The sequence below is a fragment of the Thermobia domestica genome, chromosome 1 (assembly GCF_964235325.1).
Source record: "Thermobia domestica chromosome 1, izTheDome1.hap1.1, whole genome shotgun sequence".
Taxonomy (NCBI): Eukaryota; Metazoa; Arthropoda; class Insecta; order Zygentoma; family Lepismatidae; genus Thermobia; species Thermobia domestica.
Window position 1 is genome coordinate 353,998,264 of NC_137454.1, and position 24,268 is coordinate 354,022,531.

General features: G+C 35.9%; 1 protein-coding gene across 1 annotated transcript in view; it reads left to right on the top strand.

The window, feature by feature from the left end:
- The window catches only part of LOC145681948 (pickpocket protein 19-like), a 288,210-nt gene that overhangs the window by 103,550 nt on the left and 160,392 nt on the right, over positions 1-24,268 (top strand). Inside the window, exon 4 of the mRNA XM_081753550.1 lies at positions 12,638-12,791. Coding sequence (XP_081609676.1) covers positions 12,638-12,791 — 154 coding nt within the window. The remainder of the gene's footprint in view (positions 1-12,637; positions 12,792-24,268) is intronic.

The window sequence follows — 24,268 nt, forward strand, 5'->3', positions numbered from 1 at the left end:
GGTTTCATTCATTATTACCGAAATCCAGAATACCGTTACCTCTCTGTTTTGAAAAATGTGACCAAACGGTCAGTGATTGGTTGCATTGCCTATTGAGACTTTTTCTCAGGATCATATCATCTACAACATATCACAGTTTCAGTCATTTTCACAAAATCCAGAATAACGTAATCTTCGGCTGCTTTCACAATAGTAGCTCTGTAGTAGCCAAACGGTCAGCGATTGGTGGCTATGTCCGTTAAGATTTTTTTCAGGATCAAATATATACAATATATCACGGTTTCAATCATTATTACTGCAATCCAAAATATCAGTATCCGCTGCTGTTTATAAAAAGTGGCCCTGTAGTGGCCAAACGATCAGTAACTTTTGGTTGTGCGCATTGAGACTTTTTGTCAGGTATACAATATCCACAACATATCACGATTTTAAGAAATTACACCGAAATCTAATTTCCGTAAAGATTTTCTGGGCTTTTGTCATTTCGAAGGATGCCATTGCCCCCTTAAAATCTTTTGTCGCAAAAACGACAAAACCCGTACTTCTTATTTTGAAGTCATCTTTGCATTGGCAGAGTTTCGAGTCTTTAATGTGGCCCTTTTAATCAAAAAGGCCCATTTTTGAAAAGGGGGTGTTTTACCCCTCTTGACCTATTTTCTGGAAGGAACAAAAACTTGTCGAGTTGTTTTTGGTTTACTATATATGTGCCAAGTTTGAAGAAAATCGGATGAGTGGAAACCGTTGTGGAGCTACCTCGTTTTGCACCAAAGTCTGAATATGAAGCAATCTTACTTTTGCAAGATGTGGTTACTTTGTATTTTTAAGACCATGTTTTTTTTTAAGTATAAGAGTTTGACAATATAATGGTTGCGTGATGCAGTTATCTAAATTATAGTAGTATTATTAAAGATTTAGATGGTTTTTAATTGTTTAGTTTTAAAGTGTTCATATACAATAAAACAATAAAGATAATGCTAAAGATAATTTAGAAATAAGCTATGCTAAAGATAATTTTGATGAATTAAAATCATACTCGTAAATGCTATGTGTAGTGATCTTACTTGCATATGGAAACGATGGAATATGAATGTTACAAACACTTCCATTAATCATCTATTATTATTCAGCTGCAGAAATTCCATTCACGTTAAGTTCTAAGATATACGAATTAATGCAAAGAAAACGAAAATAATAATATGCATCATGCAGAGACCGAAAAAGTTTAGAAAGCTAAACAAAATGAGAAAAGAAGGAAAGAGGGAAAGGAAAGACCGAAATACATTGGAATAAAATAAATTTAAACGCATATGGATAAAACGGCTGCGTCTTTCTTCCTGCGTCTGTCTTGGGTTTTTCTCCCTTTATGGAATAAATCCCTTTTAATATCAATCACGAACCTCATTTACAATGTTTCATTCCTTTCAAAAAATTAGCTCTTAATCCAGACTGGAATTTCACCACAGGAGCATTAGAATGACAGGCACGCACGCTGTCTACTTGTTACAAGGCCATATCAATTGTGTTCTTAAATCAGCCATTATACCAGCAATTATCAAACGTGTTAAATCACTCATTATTTGCCAGTTACCCCAGTTCCATCTGAAATTTAAATTGAAGTCCTGAATTAGAAAACCTCCCAAGTCCAGTCTTTTTTTCGTTTTCTGTTTTCTGTTAGCATCTATGTTTCAGGGCTATACACTTGCAGAATACGCAAGTCCAACTCAAATCTTTTTTAATAAAATCAAAACAATTTCAGCTAAACGGAATTGCATTCCAATTATAATCTTCTTGTGGTTGTCTAAAAACAAAAAACATCTCCGGTGTACTTGGGATGTTCTGCAATTCAGATCTTCAATTTTATTTACGGCCTTTATCCATCTTTGGCTCGCAGGCTCCTTGCTTTTATAAAAAGCATTTGTTTTCTAGATTAAAATTAAAAATGAATTAATTTATATTCTTGGGAACTTATTCTTGCACCAACAGTCACATATACAAGGTGTAACATAAAGGTACGGCAAAATTTCAGGTGTGTATTCCTTATGGGTAGACATGCAAAATCGTTCACATGACCATATGTCGGAAAATACATCATTAGAGAGTTACGGCCATTGAGCCGCCTAACGATGGAAATAGTCTCATTCTGGTGGCTCCATAATTTGACTCAATTTAACCCTCAATAACTCAAACCCTAATTAAGCTAGGAAGATAATTTTGGTATCTATGTATTTCTACAGGACGATGCTTTCCGCAGATATTTTTCATGTATGTGGGGGATTACGACAGTGGATATGGGAGGATAATTACATTTTTTGTTTGTTTTTTACATAAGCGTTTTGGGGATGGCATTCTTCCACCTTGGGGATACACTCATAATAGTCCTGGACCCATAATATACCCCCGTAAAAAATCGAGGTCCAGAGAATTTGATTTTTGATTTGTGTTCTTGGATCATTATTGAATTAATTTAGCTTGGGTAGACATTTCTAATCTGGGCCGATTAGGTTCTTAACGTCATTTTAACCCTTTCGATACTGTGCGCTTATTGATGTTTTTGTTGACGAAGTTATGCAGGTGCTGGAGCTTCCCTAATTATCCTATTGAAACTTTCTATGGTGCATTGTGTCGGCCAAAGACAAGGTTTTCAGATGTTGATATATTTGTTTCAAATTAGCTAATAAGAGGGAAATTATAGAGGGAAAAATGGATTTTTTTCAAAATGTTCACTTACATCCGGGAATTAAAATTTCTCATGGTTGGAAACACTGCCACTAGATAGATGCAACTCATCTTAAAACAAACTTTGGTACACCACTAATATATCCTAGAAATATCATGTCGATATCTAACAAACTAAGCATGTAATTTAAAAAAAAACATATCATTCTATCTTTTAAAAAATCGCCATTTTCTGGACGTCATTTTTAAGAATGGCGAATATATTTTAATGATGAGTTAATATTTCGTGAATCATGACATCTACATTCAACATTCTTGTGTCAAAACGTACATTATGAAGGTCGAATATACTTATAAACACAAAATAACCTATCAGAGCAACCTTTTAGTCATTTTACAAAATAGCGAATATTACATAGGTGACTATAATAAAGAATGTTATTTTTTGGTTTGTTTGAGTTTTGCCATTGTGGTTAAAGGAGACGCGGACCTATTGATTATAGATGAATCCAAACCACTTTTTAGTTCAACTGTACCCCCACCGGGAATTGAACCCGGGACTATAAACTCAAGGCATGCATGCTAGCAACTAAATTAACTGTATGTCTAACGGAAAGTTATGATGGAGGCTATAATAAATAACGAATAGACATGTATTGAAATAAACTAAGTATAAATAGGTTTCAATCCTTTTATTGTGATCAGCAAAGAATGTCTAAGATAATGAATAGAAGTAATTAACACAAGTACATAAAATACATAAGTTTGCCTATGGGTACACAAGTATACAAATTCAAATTATAAAGAAAATTAAAGGAAATCTTTAAGTTTAACGTTCCACGGTTATGCCGTTTAGGCTAAAGGAGACGGTGATAATGAGAAATGAGTGAAATGGTGGAATGAAGAAAGTGGGAGGAAACGGGACAACCCCGAGAAAACCCACGAGCACGGTGTTTGTCCACCACAAAGTCCACACGGCGCGAGCTGGGATCGAACCACGGACCCCAAGCACCGGATGTGAACGCTCTACCACTGAGCCACCGCGCCCCCTCAAATTATAAAGAATACTCTCTATAAGTAATGAATACATGTATATAAATTTGTTTGATTTACATTTGTATGAAATACGTGACAATTTTCTTAAGCTATATTAATTCAATAATGATGCAAAATTGCAAATCGAAAATGAAATTTTGTGAAACACGATTTCTTTTTACAGGTGTATATCGTGAAGCTGGATTTAATTATGTCCATTTGCAATTACGCGTTTTTACAGTCACTTGCATTACATTTCCAGCATGACGAACATTTCAGAAGAGCGTATCTGAAATCGAGAGAGAGAACAGGAGCATCTTTTCGTAGCGCAGGTTTTGCACTTACATGTTCACTGAGTAGAGGCTTTAAAAATGTAATAGGTTTAAGAACAGCATCAACGTTTTCCCATCGAAACTCACAGAGGACTTTTGAAACATATGAACGATTCAAAACATTTACATATCTTTTGAGTAAATAAAATGTTCTTTTAATGTGTCCATGCACGGACGATGACGTTGGCGGAAGGTCACTTAGTGGGACTGATCTCTTGAACTCATTGTAGGAAAATTCATCAAAAGTGCCAACATCACACTTTGTTTTCCACACTCGCACAAGATACTTATCGACTTCTTTGAATCGCACAAGATACTTATCGACGTCTTTGAATCGCACAAAATAATTATCAGCACAGTCGTCGTCAATCTCAGCAAATTCTTTTAGAAACTTCACTGGTTCAGGGGCTAAAGCTCCGCGCTTAGTTCCTATTTTGCTCATAATGTCATCAGCTGTAAGAATATGGACCTTGATGAGAACATTGTAAATCTCTGAGTTGAGTCTATGGTACAGAATATGAAGAGGGATGAAGCGTCTTTTTACACCTGTTCCATAACATATCCATAATTCTTCCAATCCTTGGCTTATAAGAAGTGCAACAAAATGAAGTAACAGAATAATTACACCTGTGTTATTCGATACAACAATTATTCACTTCAAACCTTTTCGAACTGCCCGCCCTACATGTGGAATGAACGAAGGTCTGCTATTTCAGTTCTTCCACAATAATTCCTGCACCGTTTGAATATATTTATGCCGGCATCAATTCCTCATTAAATAATATGGAAATTCTGAGTTTGCTGAAGCATCAGCAATATTTCGCCGCATTAGCATCTCCAGATTAAGCTTGTTTGATGTGGATGACCATAATTTATTATGTTGCAAAGGCAGAGGTGTAGAATTTCTTATACATGCAAGTTCGATTCATCCAGTTGTAGACATTCTCCTGATTTTCTCACATTCTTTGAGCGAAAAAAGACAACTGTCAAATATGATATGCAGTTCTTGCAGAGTACATACTGATTTTGATATTTGTAGAACTCTCTGAATAACCTCTCCAAAATTTTTCATGGATGACAGCTTGACCGTTAGCAATTGGGACATATTATCCACAATAACAGTAGTGTTTAGTACAGGGACTTTTTCGAAATAAAAATCGCCAGATGAAAAATATTTTTTCTAATTCTTTAAATAGTGTGTGTTTTACTGGTTTTGTCGCAGCATCTCCATCAAATAACGCATTTGTTGGAAGAAGGTCGTGAGACATAATGTTCTTGATAGATTCCCCACTTTCTTTTGCCAGATCTATCTCTATGTTGACTTGGGAAAGAATTTTATTTGAGATCACCAGTGGGGATTTTCTGGTTGCTGGTTCTGTTACACTGTTCCGATTAAAGCGTGGAAGGTTAGCTTTATTGATTGCGTCAAAAAACGATTTTATTTTCAATAAAATAAAAGATTTTAAACTTCTCCTGCTTCAGCTGTGTATATAATTCTGACCCATGTGAAAAGATATATAATAGACGTGCCTTTACATAATTATTCACATGTTGTTTGTGACAAACTTATGCAGCCTCTCAGGCTCAATCATTTCAAACGGATTTCCTCATCGCTGCATAAAATGAATAAGGCTCTCAACATTTCTATTGAAACGTCCTCCTCTCTTTCCCATTAGCTCATGGTGAGGAACAGTTTCACGGCGGTCTATTAATTTAGAATTAGTCACCTCTTTGAGAACGTTACAAATAGTTAGTACTTCGTGGTAAACTAGTTGCCATTGAGCAACATAGTCACTTTTACGTGTTTGACCGGCAATTCCCTTGAAACTTTTTTTATCTCTGAATGGTTTGTTCTAATTTCATGTCAGGAGCTACAGCATTGAATCGTCTTTCTCTGTCTTTGATCACGAACTGTCCTTGAACACATTTGTTATGAAGGTACTTGTTTTCTACTTCTAGTTTTTTTCTTCTTTCCAAATATCAGGAGCCATATCTCACATAGTTTATACAATCGAATTCACGAAACACAGGAATGAATGACTCCACAGTTTTTTTCTGCAGCTCCCAGTCACATTTTCTATCAGCATGTACTAGGTCCTTCACTAGACCGATTAAAATTACATTTCCCCAGTACTTGCAAAGCTCTGACTTATCCTTGCACTGTTTGATAAACTATTCAAACTTGGCTCTTAAGGTTTGTGATATTGAACTAAGTGTAGCAAATGTTACCTGGCCTTGCATTGTGTACCTTGCACAGCTCTTCCATAACATCTGCAAAATCTAATTTATTTTTCTTCCAGAAGGCCATCCAGCGCAATGTTTCTATAGCCTCAGAGATGGTGAGCATACCCTGTAACGATCGAACATAATGAGTTCCGCTCAGTACAGATTGCACAGTGTTGGCTCCAAAGATTTCAGTCTCAATGTGTGTATCTCCTATGCCACATCCTGTTAGATAATTTCCTACACACCGAAGTGCAACTTTTGTCATGTGAAAAATGTCCATCATTGGATAAAGTTCACTAAATTCGTCTGGATTGCTCATACAGATCTCAGGGACAATACGGAAGACACCTTCGTCACAGAATATTGGGAGGATTGGTTGATCTTCAAGCTGAGGACCGACATTTTGGAATTTTTTTATAGCCGTATATACTGTTGCGTAGTTTGTGACATGAGATGGTATTGCTGGTAAAAAGCCAATCTTTTTCAATAAGACGGTACTCTTGGAGATTAGAGCATGAATTCCAGCCCATGAAGGAACTGCCTTGTGCTGATCTTTCAGTCCACACTGAATAACAGTAATAACAAATTCAGTTTCCTTAGTTTTACAGATTGCAGTATCGGCCACTACATGATGATGCATATCCTCAGCCACTTGGAAACTTTCTGGTGAATCGGGACGTGTTTTTGGTTTGTAGTAGTTTCGCACACACTGACAAGGCAGCTGTGTTATAAGTTTACAACTTCGTTTCTGTATATTTAATGCTGACACTGACTGTTTCTCTGCATCTAACTCATTGGCATGGCCTTGGAAAAGCACCATTGCCGTATTATGTGTGCCATATGTGCCGCACAAAGAAGGGCTGTCCACAAAGTAAACATTATCAAAGGCTGCAATTGTAAATGCTTTGTTAGTAAAGAGACTGGGTAGTGGCCTTGGCCAGAGATTTGAAAGACATTCATAACTAAGTCTGACACAAGAATGTTGAATGTAGATCTCATGATTCACGAAACATTATGTCATCATTAAAATATTTTCGCCATTCTTAAAAATGACGTCCAGAAAATGGCGATCTTTTAAAAGATAGAATGATATGTTTTTTTTTTAAATTACATGCTTAGTTTGTTAGATATCGACATGATATTTCTAGGATATATTAGTGGTGTACCAAAGTTTGTTTTAAGATGAGTTGCATCTATCTAGTGGCAGTGTTTCCAACCATGAGAAATTTTAATTCCCGGATGTAAGTGAACATTTTGAAAAAAATCCATTTTTCCCTCTATAATTTCCCTCTTATTAGCTAATTTGAAACAAATATATCAACATCTGAAAACCTTGTCTTTGGCCGACACAACGCACTATAGAAAGTTTCAATAGGATAATTAGGGAAGCTCCAGCACCTGCATAACTTCGTCAACAAAAACATCAATAAGCGCACAGTATCGAAAGGGTTAAAATGACGTTAAGAACCTAATCGGCCCGGATTAGAAATGTCTACCCAAGCTAAATTAATTCAATAATGATCCAAGAACACAAATCAAAAATCAAATTCTCTGGACCTCGATCTTTTTACGGGGGTATACTATGGGTCCTGGACTATAAAATGCATATCAGCGGAAAACTTCATTTTTGCAGGAGCACTTTGCTACTAAAATTTTCTTTCTATTTTAATTAGAGTTTGGGATATTGAGGATTAAATTGAGACACATTAAGGAGCGACCAGAATGAGACTATTTCACACCATTAGGGATCTCAAGAGCCGTAACTCTGGAACATTGAATTTCCCGACATATGTTCGTCTGCACTTTTTTGCTTTCCAAGACGAGACGAGACGTCTTTTTAATGACTCGTTTCGTCTAACGTCTCAATAATGCAAACACAGTTTATGAAATTGTTTAAAAATGTATTAACTCGGAATAAATATTCCCTTCGAAAGTATACCAGCGTTTATTATTTCAAATGAGGACTATCCTAAAAGAACAAGGAATACCTAAAGTTATTTCCATTTCCATTCTCCAACCGCTTCCAGTTTTAAATATTTAGGATACTAATCCAGATGCAAGTAAAATGTAAACCATTCGTCGATATCAGTGTTTCAGAAGATTTCATTCGGAAGGCTGGTGGTTATATCTGTGTATAAAATTCCTTTATAGAAATACAAGTTATCTTAAAGCCAGTTTCAGCAGTAACTAACGATTGTTTCATGAGTTTTCTCGTTCCGAACAAAGACATAAACGTGTAGGCCTTTTTCTGTACTGAGTTTGAAAGGATGGTGGTTTGACAATAAAATTCTGTTTCTTTTAAATGTTTTATAATGTTATTAAAACCAAAACCATTTTTGAATTTGCAAAGTCAAATAGGCCTTATTTTTTTAAGTGGCGCTAGAAGTTTTGAAGTAAGTATTTTCGAATAAGTGAGGAAGGGTTGCCTTCCGACTGTACCAACGATATTGGCAAATATTCCTGTCGTAGTAATTAAGCACTGGAAACCATTCACGCCCGAGGGAACTTTTTAAGGAGGCCATCCCTATGTTGCTATATTACGTATGTTATTTTATATACGTAGTTTGCTATATTACGCATACATTTTCGTGAGAAAGGGGGCCGGGCACCTTCCCCCTATCTTCGGGCGCCCGTGGTCAAATCTAAGTAGTCGTTGTTGCAAGTAGTATTTCTTCCAGATAAGTTATTGCGGCGCTTCCCCTTGGAACTTTGAGAGGGTCCCGAACGGGGAGATCAAAATAATATATCTATAATATAATAATAAATATCGTAGTACCAGCAGTACCTCCGGAATCCTAAATGCTCCCCCAGGAACATTTTTTCTAAAAGAAACAATGATTGGAAAATTGTTGTCGTGATATGTGTTGTGCTGATGACCAAACCAAAGTTTTTAAAAGCTGTAATTTTAACCACTTTGCATAATTGCTCCTTTTTGTTGGCCTCGGCTGCTCTACTCTTGCCACGAGACGAGACATTTATAGTGTATCGTCTCACAAGAGGAGATATGGGACAAGATGAGGCAACCTAAGAGAACACTACTTTCGACCATGTGGGTTTCTGTCCCGATCATAAAAATGTCCTCGAAGGGATTTGTGATACGAAGAACAGATTTTATTCGAACTAATTGACCGACTCCGATACCATATTTTTCCAATTACGCCTATTCGCAATTTAAATGGAATAGACAAACATACGTTTATATTGTTACGTGAAAGCTGCCCCGTGTTTGATTCCTGGTGGGGGCACTCGGTCGAAAAAGTTTAAAGGTTTTTCAAGCCAGCCTTTGAGTGAGGTTTTCCTTGGTTTTCCACATTCACACCAGGCCGATGCCGGGTTGATTCCTTAGATTTCAGATTGTTTCTTTTCTTCCCTTTCCCTGGAAAGTGTGCTCGCCCAGGAAGGTCATACCTTTAACGTGAAGAGCTAGATGGTCTCATATACCGCAAGCCTATAATAGTAAATCCTAAATCCTAAATTTACACTGTTACTTTAGGCTAACATTCTTCTTTCAAACTGTATTTCTATATGTTGATATTTATTATTATTAATTGTTTTCTTGCGTCTTTTGTACATTATCCTAGATTACTTACCATCGGTTAGAATAGATTATGTAAAGTTAAGTACGGTTATGCGTGTTTACCGTTTCCTTTGATTCTTTCAAAATAAATTCTGATCACATGTATTTTTAATAATTTATTTGTTGCATTTTTTAATAATTTAATTCATACACACAACAAATAAAAATACTCATATCAATTTAATTACACAGCTCAAAATTCCTTGACATAGAGGGAAAACTACTTTGGTTATAGCAAGATCCACTATTACCAATGGGGATTTCCTTCAACCGCCTTGTAATACGCACACCGTCAACAGATATAAAACATTGTTGAACATTTCTCGAACCACTTCCTCACACTCCTGGCCTAGTGACATGGTGTATTATCATGTCGATACATGCCACTATCGTTGGGAAACATGGTCATCATCAAGGGGGTACGTAGTCTGCAAGCAGTGTGCGGTCGGTCCACATTGTGCCTTGCTGGAGCTCCACTAGATACATGGATGTTCACGTGAATGTCCCCAGAGCATTATTATTATTATTATTAATATTATTATTATTATTATTATTATTATTATTATTATTATTATTATTATTATTATATTATTATTATATTTGAAGTACAATCTAATATCACGACATTAATTAATTATTAGTTTTAATTAACTGAATTGAACGAAAATAAAATCTTGATGTCGAACTATTAAGTTTATGCGTTCTGTACCTTTCTAATGCTGGAATTGGTTTCAAGGCTGTTTCTGACTGAATACAGTCCTCAAAATAATACTAATAAATATAGAAGGATTTTTGAGACATTCTAGTCCAGTCAAGATTTTTACGAACTCGTGTCTCTACTCGAAAATTAGACTAGATAAATACGTTTGTCTGGACTCATCTCGAATTATACAAAGTGTGTCTAGACTCGAATTCCAGTAGAGATTCGAGACATGTGTAGACTCGTGCGCATCCCTAAATATTCATATCTTAAATGTGCAATACTACCTCGCCAAAAACGACCCCGAAATTAATTTACCAAAGCCTACATTCTTCTTGTTAGATTAGTGATCGTGGTTTAGGATTAGGTGTGAAATCGAGACGAGACGAGACGAGATTTTGTACAGTCTTGGTCTCGTCTCGGTTGATAAATAGCGGTCTCGGTCTGCGTCTCGTCTCGAATCAAAAATTTCCGTCTAGTTCTCGGTTTCTTCTCGGTGAACGGGTGCTTGTCTGGATCTTGGTCTCGGTGTCGTCTCGATCTCCTCTCGAAAATCTCGAAATCAATAATTGAAATTAAAATTGTGAAATTATTATTATCTTGCAGTCTGTCGTGACCGCTTTCTTTTTCCCTTCATTCTTGACTTAGATTTATGGTATGTTCTACTTCATCATAGGTAATGTGCTAGCTCTAATGCTTTCTATGCATGTGCTCCAGGTTCAGCCGTCAATAGGTATATCATGCCTGGGATAAAACCCTAATGGTAACCCATATTTCAATTTCAGCAGTAGAGTTTGTCTCATATAGCCTCAGTGCTGCGTATACAATTAAGCTCTATGGGCCTTATGCAGAGTAGTTTCGGAGTATGATTAGCGTCATACCAAACGACTGACTACTGCAGGAAACATGATAGTCCAACTCTTTAGTATGGCACTAATCACGCATCAGAACGACCTGCGTAAAGACCTATTAAATTAACCCATATTTCATACCCCTAATGTACACCTACTTTTGGGCCACCCTGTATATTGTTAATAATTTATTTATTTGCATTAATAATAACTAGCTGAAATAACCATAAGTATAAGTAGTAGAAAAGAGAAAAAATAATTAAGCCAATTTTGATAACTTGTACGTAATCTACCACGTTAGCTATCAATTTGTTATTAAATCTTCCGAAGTTTAAATAACAATTGACAAAGTATGATATGAGTCTTAGTTGAGGCGATTATTGGAACTTCACATTTTTCGATACCTCTCAGCTATGATTGCAAGGGTTGAGCGAGGTAGTATCGCTCCAACACGAGCGATAACAGTAGCATATTTATAACAGTTTGTGGTCAATATTTGCTATATTCATATGAAGGCTAATTTTTCCGAAGAATATTACTAAGTAACTAAATATTATTATTTACTGCCATTTAACTTTAAAACTGCAAACCCCAAAATTTCAATTAGAGTTTAACAGTTTTCGCCCCATTATGTATAATCGTGGCTTCACATTCGAATTCCCATATTTTATTCTAAATTTTACAGTGGCATATAAATGTTTACTTTGTTCACTAAATACCATCTTTCAGCTTGAAATGACAATTTCTTAATATATGTTTCATGGCCACTATTGAAAAAGTAACGAGTTCTTAGGTAAAATGGATGATGGTATATTCAAAAGTAAATATTAGGCCTTGGTTAGTAGTTTTCTCGAAAACAACGCATTTATCATTCAATTTATTTTTTTCTAAGTTTTAATTTATGATTTAAATAAACAACAGTTTTATACATAATTTTCTTGACTTACCATTCTTAAGTATAACTGTTTACAATATCCTAAACAAATATGCTATAAATACCTTACTTAATTGATATGATATATTTCTTAGCACAGTATATTCGCAGCAGTGATACATAACAGGTCAAGGTATATAGATAATGATATTTTATCTCATGTTTAATATGTTTAGTTCGATATAAAATCATCCTAAGAATGCGTTTAATTATATTTGATTTCTTTATTTAATTTAAAAAATGTATTATATCAACCGTTATTTAAGAGGTTTGTATTCGATATTTAGTAACACTTTCCTTTTAAAGGTTTTTTGGAGAAGTTACCAAGAGAGATCGGGACACTTACAAATCGTTTTCTAGAGATGTGGCTCATTTAAGTGCAAGCAACATGCACACAATGACTAAATATTCATCAATAAAGGAACTACAGAATGTCGACATAACCGATTTACAGAACAAGGTATTTTCTCGTGTTAGTTAAGAATAGTATATTCAAGTGTTTGAATTGCAGATTTTTCAACATAATATACATAATGACTGTCTACTAGGTTGAATAAAATTACGTAGTTACCTGTAGCATATACACACGAAAATACAAAAGGAATTCCTTAAAACAATTAGTATATAGAATATATGTTTCATCTTGTCATTTTATTAACTATGAACTGTCCAATTTGCTTACCTTATATGCATCTGTGCCGGGATGTGCCATCAGTTAGTAGCTTAGAATAATCTCTAAAGTATTCATTAAATGAATGTAATGATTAGGTGTGATACTCATGCACAACACGGTACTTAACTATCAAATTCTGCTTTTGATTTAAATAAAATTCAAATGTTTTTATATTATGTCTAGCCGTGGAAAAGAAGAAACAAGGAGAAACGATTAAGTTATAAAATGAAGGAAGAGCACTATCATGATATTGCAATGAGACTGGCGCTGTCCTAGTCATCAGGGAGGATAAATGCCTTCCTGTGGATGAACCTGAAAACTCTGGAATCAGACAACAAGTGGATCTCTATCCTGTTGGTCTGTTAGGGGCGTCGAGTTCTCTCTTCACGACGCATCTTCAACGATATTCATTCCATTAGTCTGATGTTAAACTCAAATTTATCTGCGGTGATCAACCAACAGAATGGAATTTCCAACACATTGACCTGGTTGTTCTCCGATGGTGTGATCCGCTTCTCTCGTAGATCCTGCACCTGTCCAAACCATGTGTCGAATACGCCTTGTCGATGTGTCCTCCGTGGTTTTATTCCGCTGTAAAAGGATGAGTCTGGCGCTCAGTGAACGGGGAAGTATCAGGCTATGCGGAAGGAAATGCGTAAAATAAAGAAATAAACTGGTCGTGTTTATTGGCAATTTCAAAAGTGACAATTAGCAAATACTTGCTTATACAAGCTGTTTGGCAATGTACAACAGTAATAAGAGTTTTGTTCCGTTGGATTTTAAATCTTCATAATTCGTGGATAAATGTAATTTAATAAAGTAATTGAATTTAGCGAATTAAGTTAAGGGTTTACACAATTATCACATGGTCACTTCACACAAGATAATCTTGAAGACTCTAACGAAGAGATGCCCATCAACATCTGCACGAACTACCATACGATGAAAAAGAAGAAGACGAGGCGCGAAGACCATCAAGGACTACCAACTTAAAAGATTTTCAACCACAGGAAACAATGAATTAAAGAAGAAGATTTCATCCCTTCTCTTCATATTAAGAATGTGATAATTGCCGAAAAGCTACCAACATGGGCAACATTAAGAAGGAATTCCACAACAGGTAAAACTAAGTTCTCCTCCAACATTACCATCAGTCAGAAAGTTAGTATTTAGAAAGGCAACATCGCAGATATATAAGCAGATTTCTTCGTCTTACCACTCAAATGCTTGGATAACGCTTAACAGAGGCCATGCCCGACACCTTCCAGAAACCGCGTCCTCTCCACGTTCATGAGTCACAGTTACCTAAAAGCCAGAAATAAAATTAAATTTAAAAACGAACTTGTATCCTTGTTGCATATTATTATTATTATTATTATTATTATTATTATTATTATTATTATTATTATTATTATTATTATTAGAGTCCCACACTTTTCACTTGAATTTATAGCTCACAGTAAATTCTCAAAAATAATCATTTTGTAAAATCTGCTGCATGTACAGTCAAAGTTAAGCTTCATTAAGTAAAATGTTTCAGAGTTTAAGTTTATAATTGTGATTTCTCAATTTTCCACAATTTATTCATTAGTAATGAACTTCTTCCCGTTGATGCCTTTGTCACTGGTAAGTAGGAAAACTAAATTCTACGATCGGTAAAATACCATGAAAAAATTAACAAAATCTTCAAAATGTTTGAATATTTAAATCCATGTTTAGCATTCTTCAGCATTAGCAATATGATCCATTCCTCGAAAAGCAGACAATTATTTATTTATTTTCCTTATGAATCTTAAATTATTTTGAACAGTGTCCCAATCAATACCTTAATTAAACCCAACCAACAACGCTATATAATTTCAGAGAATAGAACGACTACTGAATATAATTTCAATATGTCAAGTAAAATGAAGAAAAGTTCTATATAGAATTTAAAGTATATTTTAAACCTACCTTTTTCGACATTTACCAATTTTGACTGAAGTCAGAATAGTAGAAATTGTCTCTTTTTTCCACAAGAATAGTATTTCCCAACAATGCTGAATTTCAATCGAAAAGAGTAATGCTAAAGATGACATTCTTGCTTTGGAGGTGGCAATACTATGAGATTGTATTGCGATATTTTAAGATTGTCTATACTATTGTTCAAAATTGAGCGACTTCTCATCCTTCACATAATTATATTTGAATTGACCTTTCTATAACTAAGAAATTCGTTACATTAATTTTGGTAAATGTCGGATAACCGTCCTACAAACAGCAATCTTTTTACCACTCGGATAGTTTGTTTTATCGTTGACTAATGGTCGCTAACTCCGTGATATTTCGTGCTGGAAGAATGCGTCACTTGTCACGCGCAGTTCTTCACCGTCGTCTTGTTGAGTTCACATTTCAAAAACAAATGAGAAGTTAGTGTTTTGTGTGCTGACACATTTTCCTATGCACAGTGTATAATAACCTTTTTTTAAAAATAAAAATTTCAACGCACAACAACTGTCAAATATCGAACACTTTAAAGTATGTGATTGTGGCCGAGTTTGACTATCTGCTGGTCGAGTTATTAGCACGTGCGCCTTTGGTGTAATGGGTCCTGGTTTCAACTCAAGGTGGCAGACCCTTTGAAATTTTAGCTGTAAAAGTAAAATTAAGTAAAAACCTAGTAATAAGTAGTTATGAACGTTGTAAGCATGAATGTTTGCCAACAGATCAACTGGGATTCGCGTCTCGTGCACTGCTGCTTCCACTATTTCTTCTATTGCCCAGTCGAAGTACAACCAAAACTTAATCGAATATATAAAGTCCTTAACACTATCAAATAATGTGAATATGTCAGGAATACCATATAAAAAGTCAAACGCGCCAAACCGAATGCATAACCTCCCTACAGCACGCGCCGCGAGAACACATTTGGGAACAAGGTCATTATTAGTGCTCTGAAACGGGGCGGGTCAGCTCGGGTCGGGTCAGTCGGGTCAACTTGGATCGTGTTGTCGGGTCAGGCTACTCGGGTCGGGTTGTCGGGTCGGGTTATTCGCGTTGGGTTGTCGGGTCGGGTCAATCGGGTCAGCTCGGGTCGGGTTGTCGGGTCGGGTCAGTCGCGTCGGGTTGTCTGGTCGGGTCAGTCAGTTTAGGTCAACTGAGTTTAGGTTGAGCTTAAACTCGGCTTGAGTCGAAAGCTGCGGTTTTTCACTAGCTGCCTAATTAAAAATAGCAATTTTCAATTGATTTTATATCAACCATAAATCTATTTTGAACACTTGCAGCTAGTGTTTTTATGGTAAATGCTTATTTTTGTACTTGTGTGTACTTTAATTTTAAATGTGGAAGATTGATTTTACCAATCGACTGTAATATTAATATCTACGTCAATATGGAGTCTGGATTTAGAACAAAACTAGAAGTTGTTTAAGCAAGGCCAAAAGAAAGATTGGAAATGGGCGACCAAGCACAAGCAGGGCTGCGGTGGCTCAGTGGTAGAGAATTGATCTCGTGCATGGTTTCCATGGTTCGATCCCGGCTTGTGCTAAGTAGGTTTTGTGGTGGAGAAACGCCATGCTGTGGGTTCTCTCGGGGTTTCCCTGTTTCTTCCCACTTTCATTATTCCACCTTTCATTCATTTCTCATGGTCACCATATCCCTTAGCCTCGGTGCAGAATCGAGGGACCTTAAACTGAATATTTTATTTTATTTCACCAAGCTCAATTAAATCGATACAGGAACAAGATAAAGATTGGATATGCAAGACGAATTGCATAGTAATCTTGCTCTTGGGCTTGTTTTTGTGATCACCAAGTAGCGATGAGCATACTTTCTTGCTTTCGGTATAGTATGAAAGATCATAATCAAAATCACACTTGATCTTCATTTGTACCGATGTGGCGAGCATTGTTGGCTCTTGTATAGCCTGAAAGACCACCAAGACTACGAAATGCAGCACCAAGACGTAACTGCAAGACAAAGAATAAAACGCAGTATTAATGACCAAGACCCAGGGAGCGAATTGTTTGAATTTCATTTGTTGGGCTAAAAGTGATCAAATAAAATTAGCACTTTATAATTAAATATCATACTGTATTTTGAAATTTTAAATTACAAAATTCATATTATGTATCTTCTTACATGCAACTATATATACTGTAAAATACGTTTTAATTACCGAGGAACAAAATCAAAGTGGCACGGGTCCCGGAATCATAAGAACCTATTTTGGAATGAAAGTTGAAGGTTTGGAAAAAATCACAGGTGTTCTCCTGTTTCCTCAACCCTTATCATTGTAATTAAACGATTTCCTTTTGTCTCCGCCAAGAGACTCTTGCTACTGCCTTCCGCGAATACCCCCTGCCGTTCGAGCAGGTGAGAACACTGACCTGGAAGAAAAATTTCGTCACATAGAACTAAAGCAAGAAAAAAATAAATTTCTCCCACGTCGGACATTCCTATCAGTTATAAAAAGAAATAACCAAACCTCAAAGGTGCCTAATACTCATTAAGATTATAGATGCAAGCGCTCGAAAAAAAAAAAGGGTTTTTTTTCTGCTTCGCATTTTTGCGTGGGAAATTTTCGGCTTTTTTCAGAATTTTGCTTTAAATTGATAAAACAGATTTTGTTTCGCTTCTCTACAGCACAAGAACTCATTTGATTAGTGGTTCATGTAGATAATAATATAGAACCTCTAAAATAAACCATGAATTTCGAAAAGACTTTTTTAAAAATTCTTAACATATTCACATTATGAATTCCAAAGGATAAACCAATATATATATATATATATATATATATATATATATATATATATATATATATATATATATAATAACCTTTTAACTTCTTATACACAAAAATAAGTACTTTTTTAAAAAAGATACAGAAATAACTAACAAAATTATATGTAGTATTTTTACTTCAAAATATCACACACCCTCTTTTTGAAACAAAAAATAAAAGATGAGAGAAATATTTTTACATGATAATCTTAAAAGCTGCACATCAAGAACATGGTTTTGTGTGGTTCTGTACATTCTTGAAAGTTTTAAGTTTTAACTTTCATATACATTGTATGAATATTTCGAACAAATTTTTCATTCATTGATCACATACGTAATAATGTTGCCACGTATCAGGTGCTTGGAATTTGCAAAATCGGTAAAATTACGAATTCTATAATGCACTGAATGTTTCTTAAGTTTGTTCAGAATCGGGAAAGTACCAAATTTTCTGTTAATTGATCATTTGCATAATAGACTGTTCATCGTGCGGTTTCCTAGACTTAGAACCACCATCACGGTTTACCCAGTCGTGAAGGTTTCTGAATTTCAGCCTGAAGGTTTCTAACGACAGAAATTCAACATATTATTACGAAACTTTCTTTTAAAAGAAAAGCTATGGAATACATTTAAGAAGAGTGCAAAGAATCATTCACTGTTCCAATTCACAAGAAAGGCGAGAAAACTGAATGTAATAATTATCGAGGCATTTCTCTTAACATTCTATTAACAAGATTGATTCCATACGCAGATGAAATTATTGGAGATTATCAGTGTGGATTAGGGACATAGATCAACTATCGACCAGATATTTACTATTCGATAAATACTCGAAAAGAAATGGGAATATATTTCCCAGTACATCAGCTGTCTATTGGTTCTAAAAAAGTCTTACGACTCGGATAGGAGGGAAATATTGTACAACGTTCTTACAGAATTCTGAATACTGACAAAGCTAGTTGGATTAATTAAAATATGTTTAAATGAATCCCAGAGTAAATTCCGAGCAGAAAAATTCATGTCCATGAGCTTCCACGTCGAGAATGGCCTGAAACAAGGAGATGCGTTATCGCCATTATTGTTCAGCTTTGTTCCGGAGTACGCTATAAGGAAAATTAAAGATAGCAACCAGGCACTAGAGCTGAATTGTATTCACCAGGTTACGGCGCATGCTGATAAAGTAACTTTAATAGGGGATGATAGGAGAACAATAGAAAGAAATGCAGAGTCCTTATTAAACGCTTGCAGCGACCTTGGTTTAGAAGTAAATGCAGAAAAAACTAAATACATGGAAGTTCACCGGAATCGTAATATGGCAAATTATGGATGCGTTAAAAAATCAAATAATAGTTTCAACAAAGTGAATACTTTCAAATATCTGGGATCAATATCAACACACAAAAATCATATCCACAAACAAATTAAATGTCGACTTAATTGAGGAAATTCGTGTTATTATTCAATTCGAAGTATTTTGTCGTCGCGAATTCTGTCGAGGAATTTAAAGCTTAAAATATATAAAACGATAATCATGCTTGTTGTGTTTTATGGTTGTACAACGTGGTCGCTTCGGGGGAGAACGCAGGCAGAAAGTATTTGAAAATAAAATCCTGAGACGAATATTCGGACCCAATGGGAACGGGAATGAGCGAAACTTCATAACGAAGAACTGCATAATTTATACGATTTACCAAACATCATTACAGTCATCAAGTCTAGGAGGCTCAGGTGGACAGGTCATGCAGCCAGAATGGAAGAAGGTAGGAACGCTTTCAAAGTTTTAACTGCAAATCCAATCGGAAAACGTCCATTAGGAAGACTTAGGCGCAGATAAGAGGACAATATTAAAATGGATCTCGCAGAAATAGGAATCTAAAGTAAAAAGTGGATCCAGTTGGTTAAGGATTGAAGTCAGTGGAGAGTTTTTGTGAACGAGGCATTGAACCTTCGGATTCCATAGACCATATATATATATATATATATATATATATATATATATATATATATATATATATATATATATATATATATATATATGTGTGTGTGTGTGTGTGTGTGTGTGTGTGTGTGTGTGTGTGGTGGCGAAAAGTCCTGAACACACTCATTTTTTTGCCTAATTTTTGTGTTTGACTTCATTTTTCGTTATGAAATTATCGCACTATCTTAAATATTGCTATTGATTTTAATGCATTTTTCATGCTGATTTCAAATCTATCTGTGGATTTAATCTAAAGTAAATAGTTTCATTGATACGGTAAAAAAAAAAACCTTGACAAGAAAGCACAATGTTACTGTAAGAATGAGTGTGTGTGTTTCAGCTAATGAAATGCTCCGTTATTTCAACCAATCAGAGAGCAGTAGCGATAAAGAGTTGAAAGGAGAAGGTGAAATGTGGTTTAGTAGTGTATTGAATAGTGTATTGAAAGCAATTTGAAGTGCATTTGTGAAAAATTATTGGAATTATGGCTAAGTTTTCATATCTGCCTGAGAATAAAAGATACAAAATAATACATTTGAAGGAAGAAGGTTATTCTATGCGCCAAATTGCTGCTAAAGTACCATGTGGCGTTTCTACTGTCGTGAGAATTTTGAAAAGATTTTCTGAAACAAATTCTATTGCTGACAGGGGGCGATCAGGACGACCAAGAAAAACATCTTTACGTGAAGACAGGTTATTGCACAGGATTTCACTTTCAAACAGAAAGCTTAATTCAACGCAAATTTTGAAACAATGGACTTTGACAACAAATGTGAGTTTGTACCCAAGAACGGTTAGAGGAAGACTGCTGGAAATTGGGTTACGAGGCTGTAAAGCGCGCCCGAAACCATTGCTGACTGAATTTCAACGCAAGAGGCGATTGACGTGGGCAAGAGAACATTCATTATGGACTATTAAAGACTGGGTAAAGGCCATATTTAATGACGAGCGACAGTTTTGTATTTCTGGTAACCAAAGTTGTGCCAATGTAAGACGACGCACTCATTACGAATTCAGCCCTCAGTGCCTGAAGCCCACAGTAAATTACCCGACAAAAGTGATGGTATGGGGTTGCATGTCTTCTCGTGGTGTTGGAAGACTTTACATCGTTAGCGGAATAGTGAAAGTCAGGGATTACATAAAAATACTACAAACTAAGTTGCTACCAACTGCAAGAAATCTTTTTGGGAATCAATCATGGATTTTTCAGGACGATAACGACCCTTGTCACCGTGGAAAGGTAGTCCAGAAATGGTTCAAAGACCAGACTGTGAATAGAATGAACTGGCCAGGACAGTATCCCGACTTTAATCCGATAGAGAACTTACGGTTTAAAATTGGTTATGAAATTTCAAAGAAAAAACCTTCCAACAAACGTGAGTTAATTGAAGCTTTAATATTTTCCTTGAACCATATTTTCACGAAAGAACTACTTTTGAAATTAGTGCATTCCATGCCAAAAAAGATGTAGAGCCGTAATTAAAGCAAACGGCTGGCCCATAAAATATTGATGTTCTAACACGTGACAACAATGTAATTTTCAAAGTGCGTATTAAATGTACCGTATTTGTCAATGTTCGTGTTATTCTTCTATTCATATTATGTTATTCTATATTGTTTTAATCTGCACATATTTCACATTATTGTGTTCAGTCAGCTTTACTACAAAAATATTTTAGGCGTTAAAAAACTAGTAGTAGATTTGAAATCATCATGAAAAAATACATTAAAATCAATAACAATATTTAAGGTTGTGTTATAATTTGATAACGAAAAATGAAGTCAAACACAAAAATTAGGCAAAAAATGGGTGTGTTCAGGACTTTTTGCCACCGCTGTATATATATACACAGAGAGAGAGAGAGAGAGAGAGAGAGAGAGAGAGAGAGAGAGAGAATATATTTAAGTTAAGCACAACTGCACAACAACCATGAGTGAGTGGTTAGCTTTTGCGCTTCTATCGGGAAGTCCGGGATTCAGCCCCGCATTCGACTATTTTGACAAAACTTTTTCTTAATTGAATCTTTGAATGTAGAGATAATGCGTGTACTGTGAGTTCTGGCCGACTTCCTTTCTTATCGTTTTTATCATTGTTATTCCTAATTGCCAGCAGTGACGGAGTTGCGAAAGGGGTTAGGGTGGGGATGTTTTACGGGTGAAGCTTGTACCAGAAATTACAGAATTTCTAAAACAAACGAAATATTTGTTGTGTCTTTCCTCATAAACTCCAAGCTCTTCTCCAAATAAAAATTAGGTATTTTTAGAAAAACTAAACATTAAAAAAAAAACCTCCCAAAATACTTTTCTAAATCCGCTACTGATTATCAGTATAAAATGGTTTTCAAGGTTGTATCCGGAAGGTTATTGCTGATATAAAAACAAAACGAAATATTAGTTGTGCTTGTGCTCATAAACTCCCAAATAAAAATTAGGAAATTTTAGGAAACCTATCATTAAGCAGAGAAACACCTCCCAAAATTCTTATCTGAATCTCCTACTGATTATTTGTATAAAATGGTATTCAAGTTTGTATCCAGAAGATTATTGCTAAATCATTGCACAGATACAGTATAACAAGAATGTGTAAGTAAGTTTTGACAGATATACTGACAAACGTACTCTCTGACTGCTGGAAGCTAGAGTAGGCCTACTAATCTCAAGAAAATGAAACACGGATGACTAAAAAGAAATGGTGTAGAAAAGAAAAACGTCGATAACTCAGAAGTTAAAATAAAGTTAAATATCTTCTACAGTTGCCCTCAAATACTACGTACTTTATGTTTACTTTAATTCATAAAACATATGTTCCATCCATCATGATGGTGAAGTCCAGAGCGAAATATAGCATTTAGGTCATGAAATCTTATTTAACTTTAGAGTATACTGTAAGAAAGCTATTTAAATAAAAAAAAATGAAAATGAAAAAAGCCAAAATTTCCAAAATTCTCGTTTTTTCCCAAAAAGCCGGCTCTTTATGTGCAAAAAAACATAGATTCAAAAATCCGGCTTTTTTGCATCTGCATATACAAATCCCCCGCTTGATCTAGCTAGTGGTTAACGTGTAAGACTTCGGTACACCTGATCCGGGTTTAATTCCCAATGGGAGTGCATTTTAGCTTTCACCCAGTGTCGTGACCATAATGCTCTCAAACGGGTCGGGTCGGGTCAGTCGGGTCAGCTCGGATCGGGCTATTCGGGTCGGGTTGTCGAGTCGGATCATTCGGGTCAGCTCGGATCGGGTTATTCGGGTCGGGTCAACCGGGTCAGCTCGGGTCGGGTTGTCGGGTCAAGTCAATCAGGTAGGATCACGGTTCGGGTCGGGTCATCGAGTCGGTCTTCAACCCGACCCGACCCAACCCGTTGAGAGCACTAGTCATTATGCTAGGTTTGGTTAGGTAAACTTCAGCATATTCATTGTGAACTAACATTCAAGGTCGAGGTTCGGCTGGGATAGCGTAGGTCAATTAATGTCATTTGGTAGGTGAACAAAGGTCCAACATTCCCAATTACGTTGTTGTTTCATTGGCCAAAAGTAGGGAGATGGTTGGGAATTGGTTGAGTAAAGGAAGTCCCAACCTTAATTACGATGGAAATGGGTGGGATATGGTTTGGGTGTGAAATGGTTGCCAAAGCGACCAATCCTGACGTTGGACCACTTTTGCTGTCACATCGCCATTATTTCTCCAACATTTTGGAAACCAATTTTGCTACTAGTGATGCGAGCAGGCATACTTCCAACATTTTTAACTGCTTATTACAGGGTTTTTAGTTAATATTGCTTGTTTTACTCCCTTTTCCAGTAACCTAAATCAACAAGGACACTGACGCAAATAAAATCGAGGATAGTTAAAATTCCAAAGAGTCTCCAAGCAAGAATCGTATACTGGACATTTACACCAAAGACGTACGTGCCAGCCACTAGACCAGCGAGGAGAGCATGTCGCCCATAATCGCACACTTTACTAGGGTTGGATATTTGACAGTTATTGTGCATTGCATATCTTCTTTTTTTTAAAAAAAAACAGACTATATCACTGTACAGAAAAATGACTCAATACAAACAACATGAACTCCTCTTTTGTTTTCGTATTTGAAGCTCAACAAGATGGTGGTGAGGAATTGTGCAAGAGCAGTTACGCGTTCTACAAGCATCATATATGATGCAGTTCGCGACCATTAGCTAACGATAAAACAAAGTTGCCAAGTGGTGGTCAAAGTGTTTTTAGTAGAGCGGTTCGTCGACATTTCTTGGTTGGAAAAAGAAACATCAATTCCAGTAACGTTGCGTGAAGGTTGGACAATAGTTGGTGGACCTACGAATGTTTTTCAGCTATGGGTTGACACCGACCATCTCCCTCAGTTTTGACCAAATTCCATTAAGTTCGTACGGTGGGCCAAACAACTTTGCTACCAGGGTAACGGTACTCTGGATATTGCGATGCTGACAAAAAGTCTGAATGGGCATAACTACCCACCTTTGACCACTACAATTTCACGTTTTGAAAACAGCAGAAAGTAACAA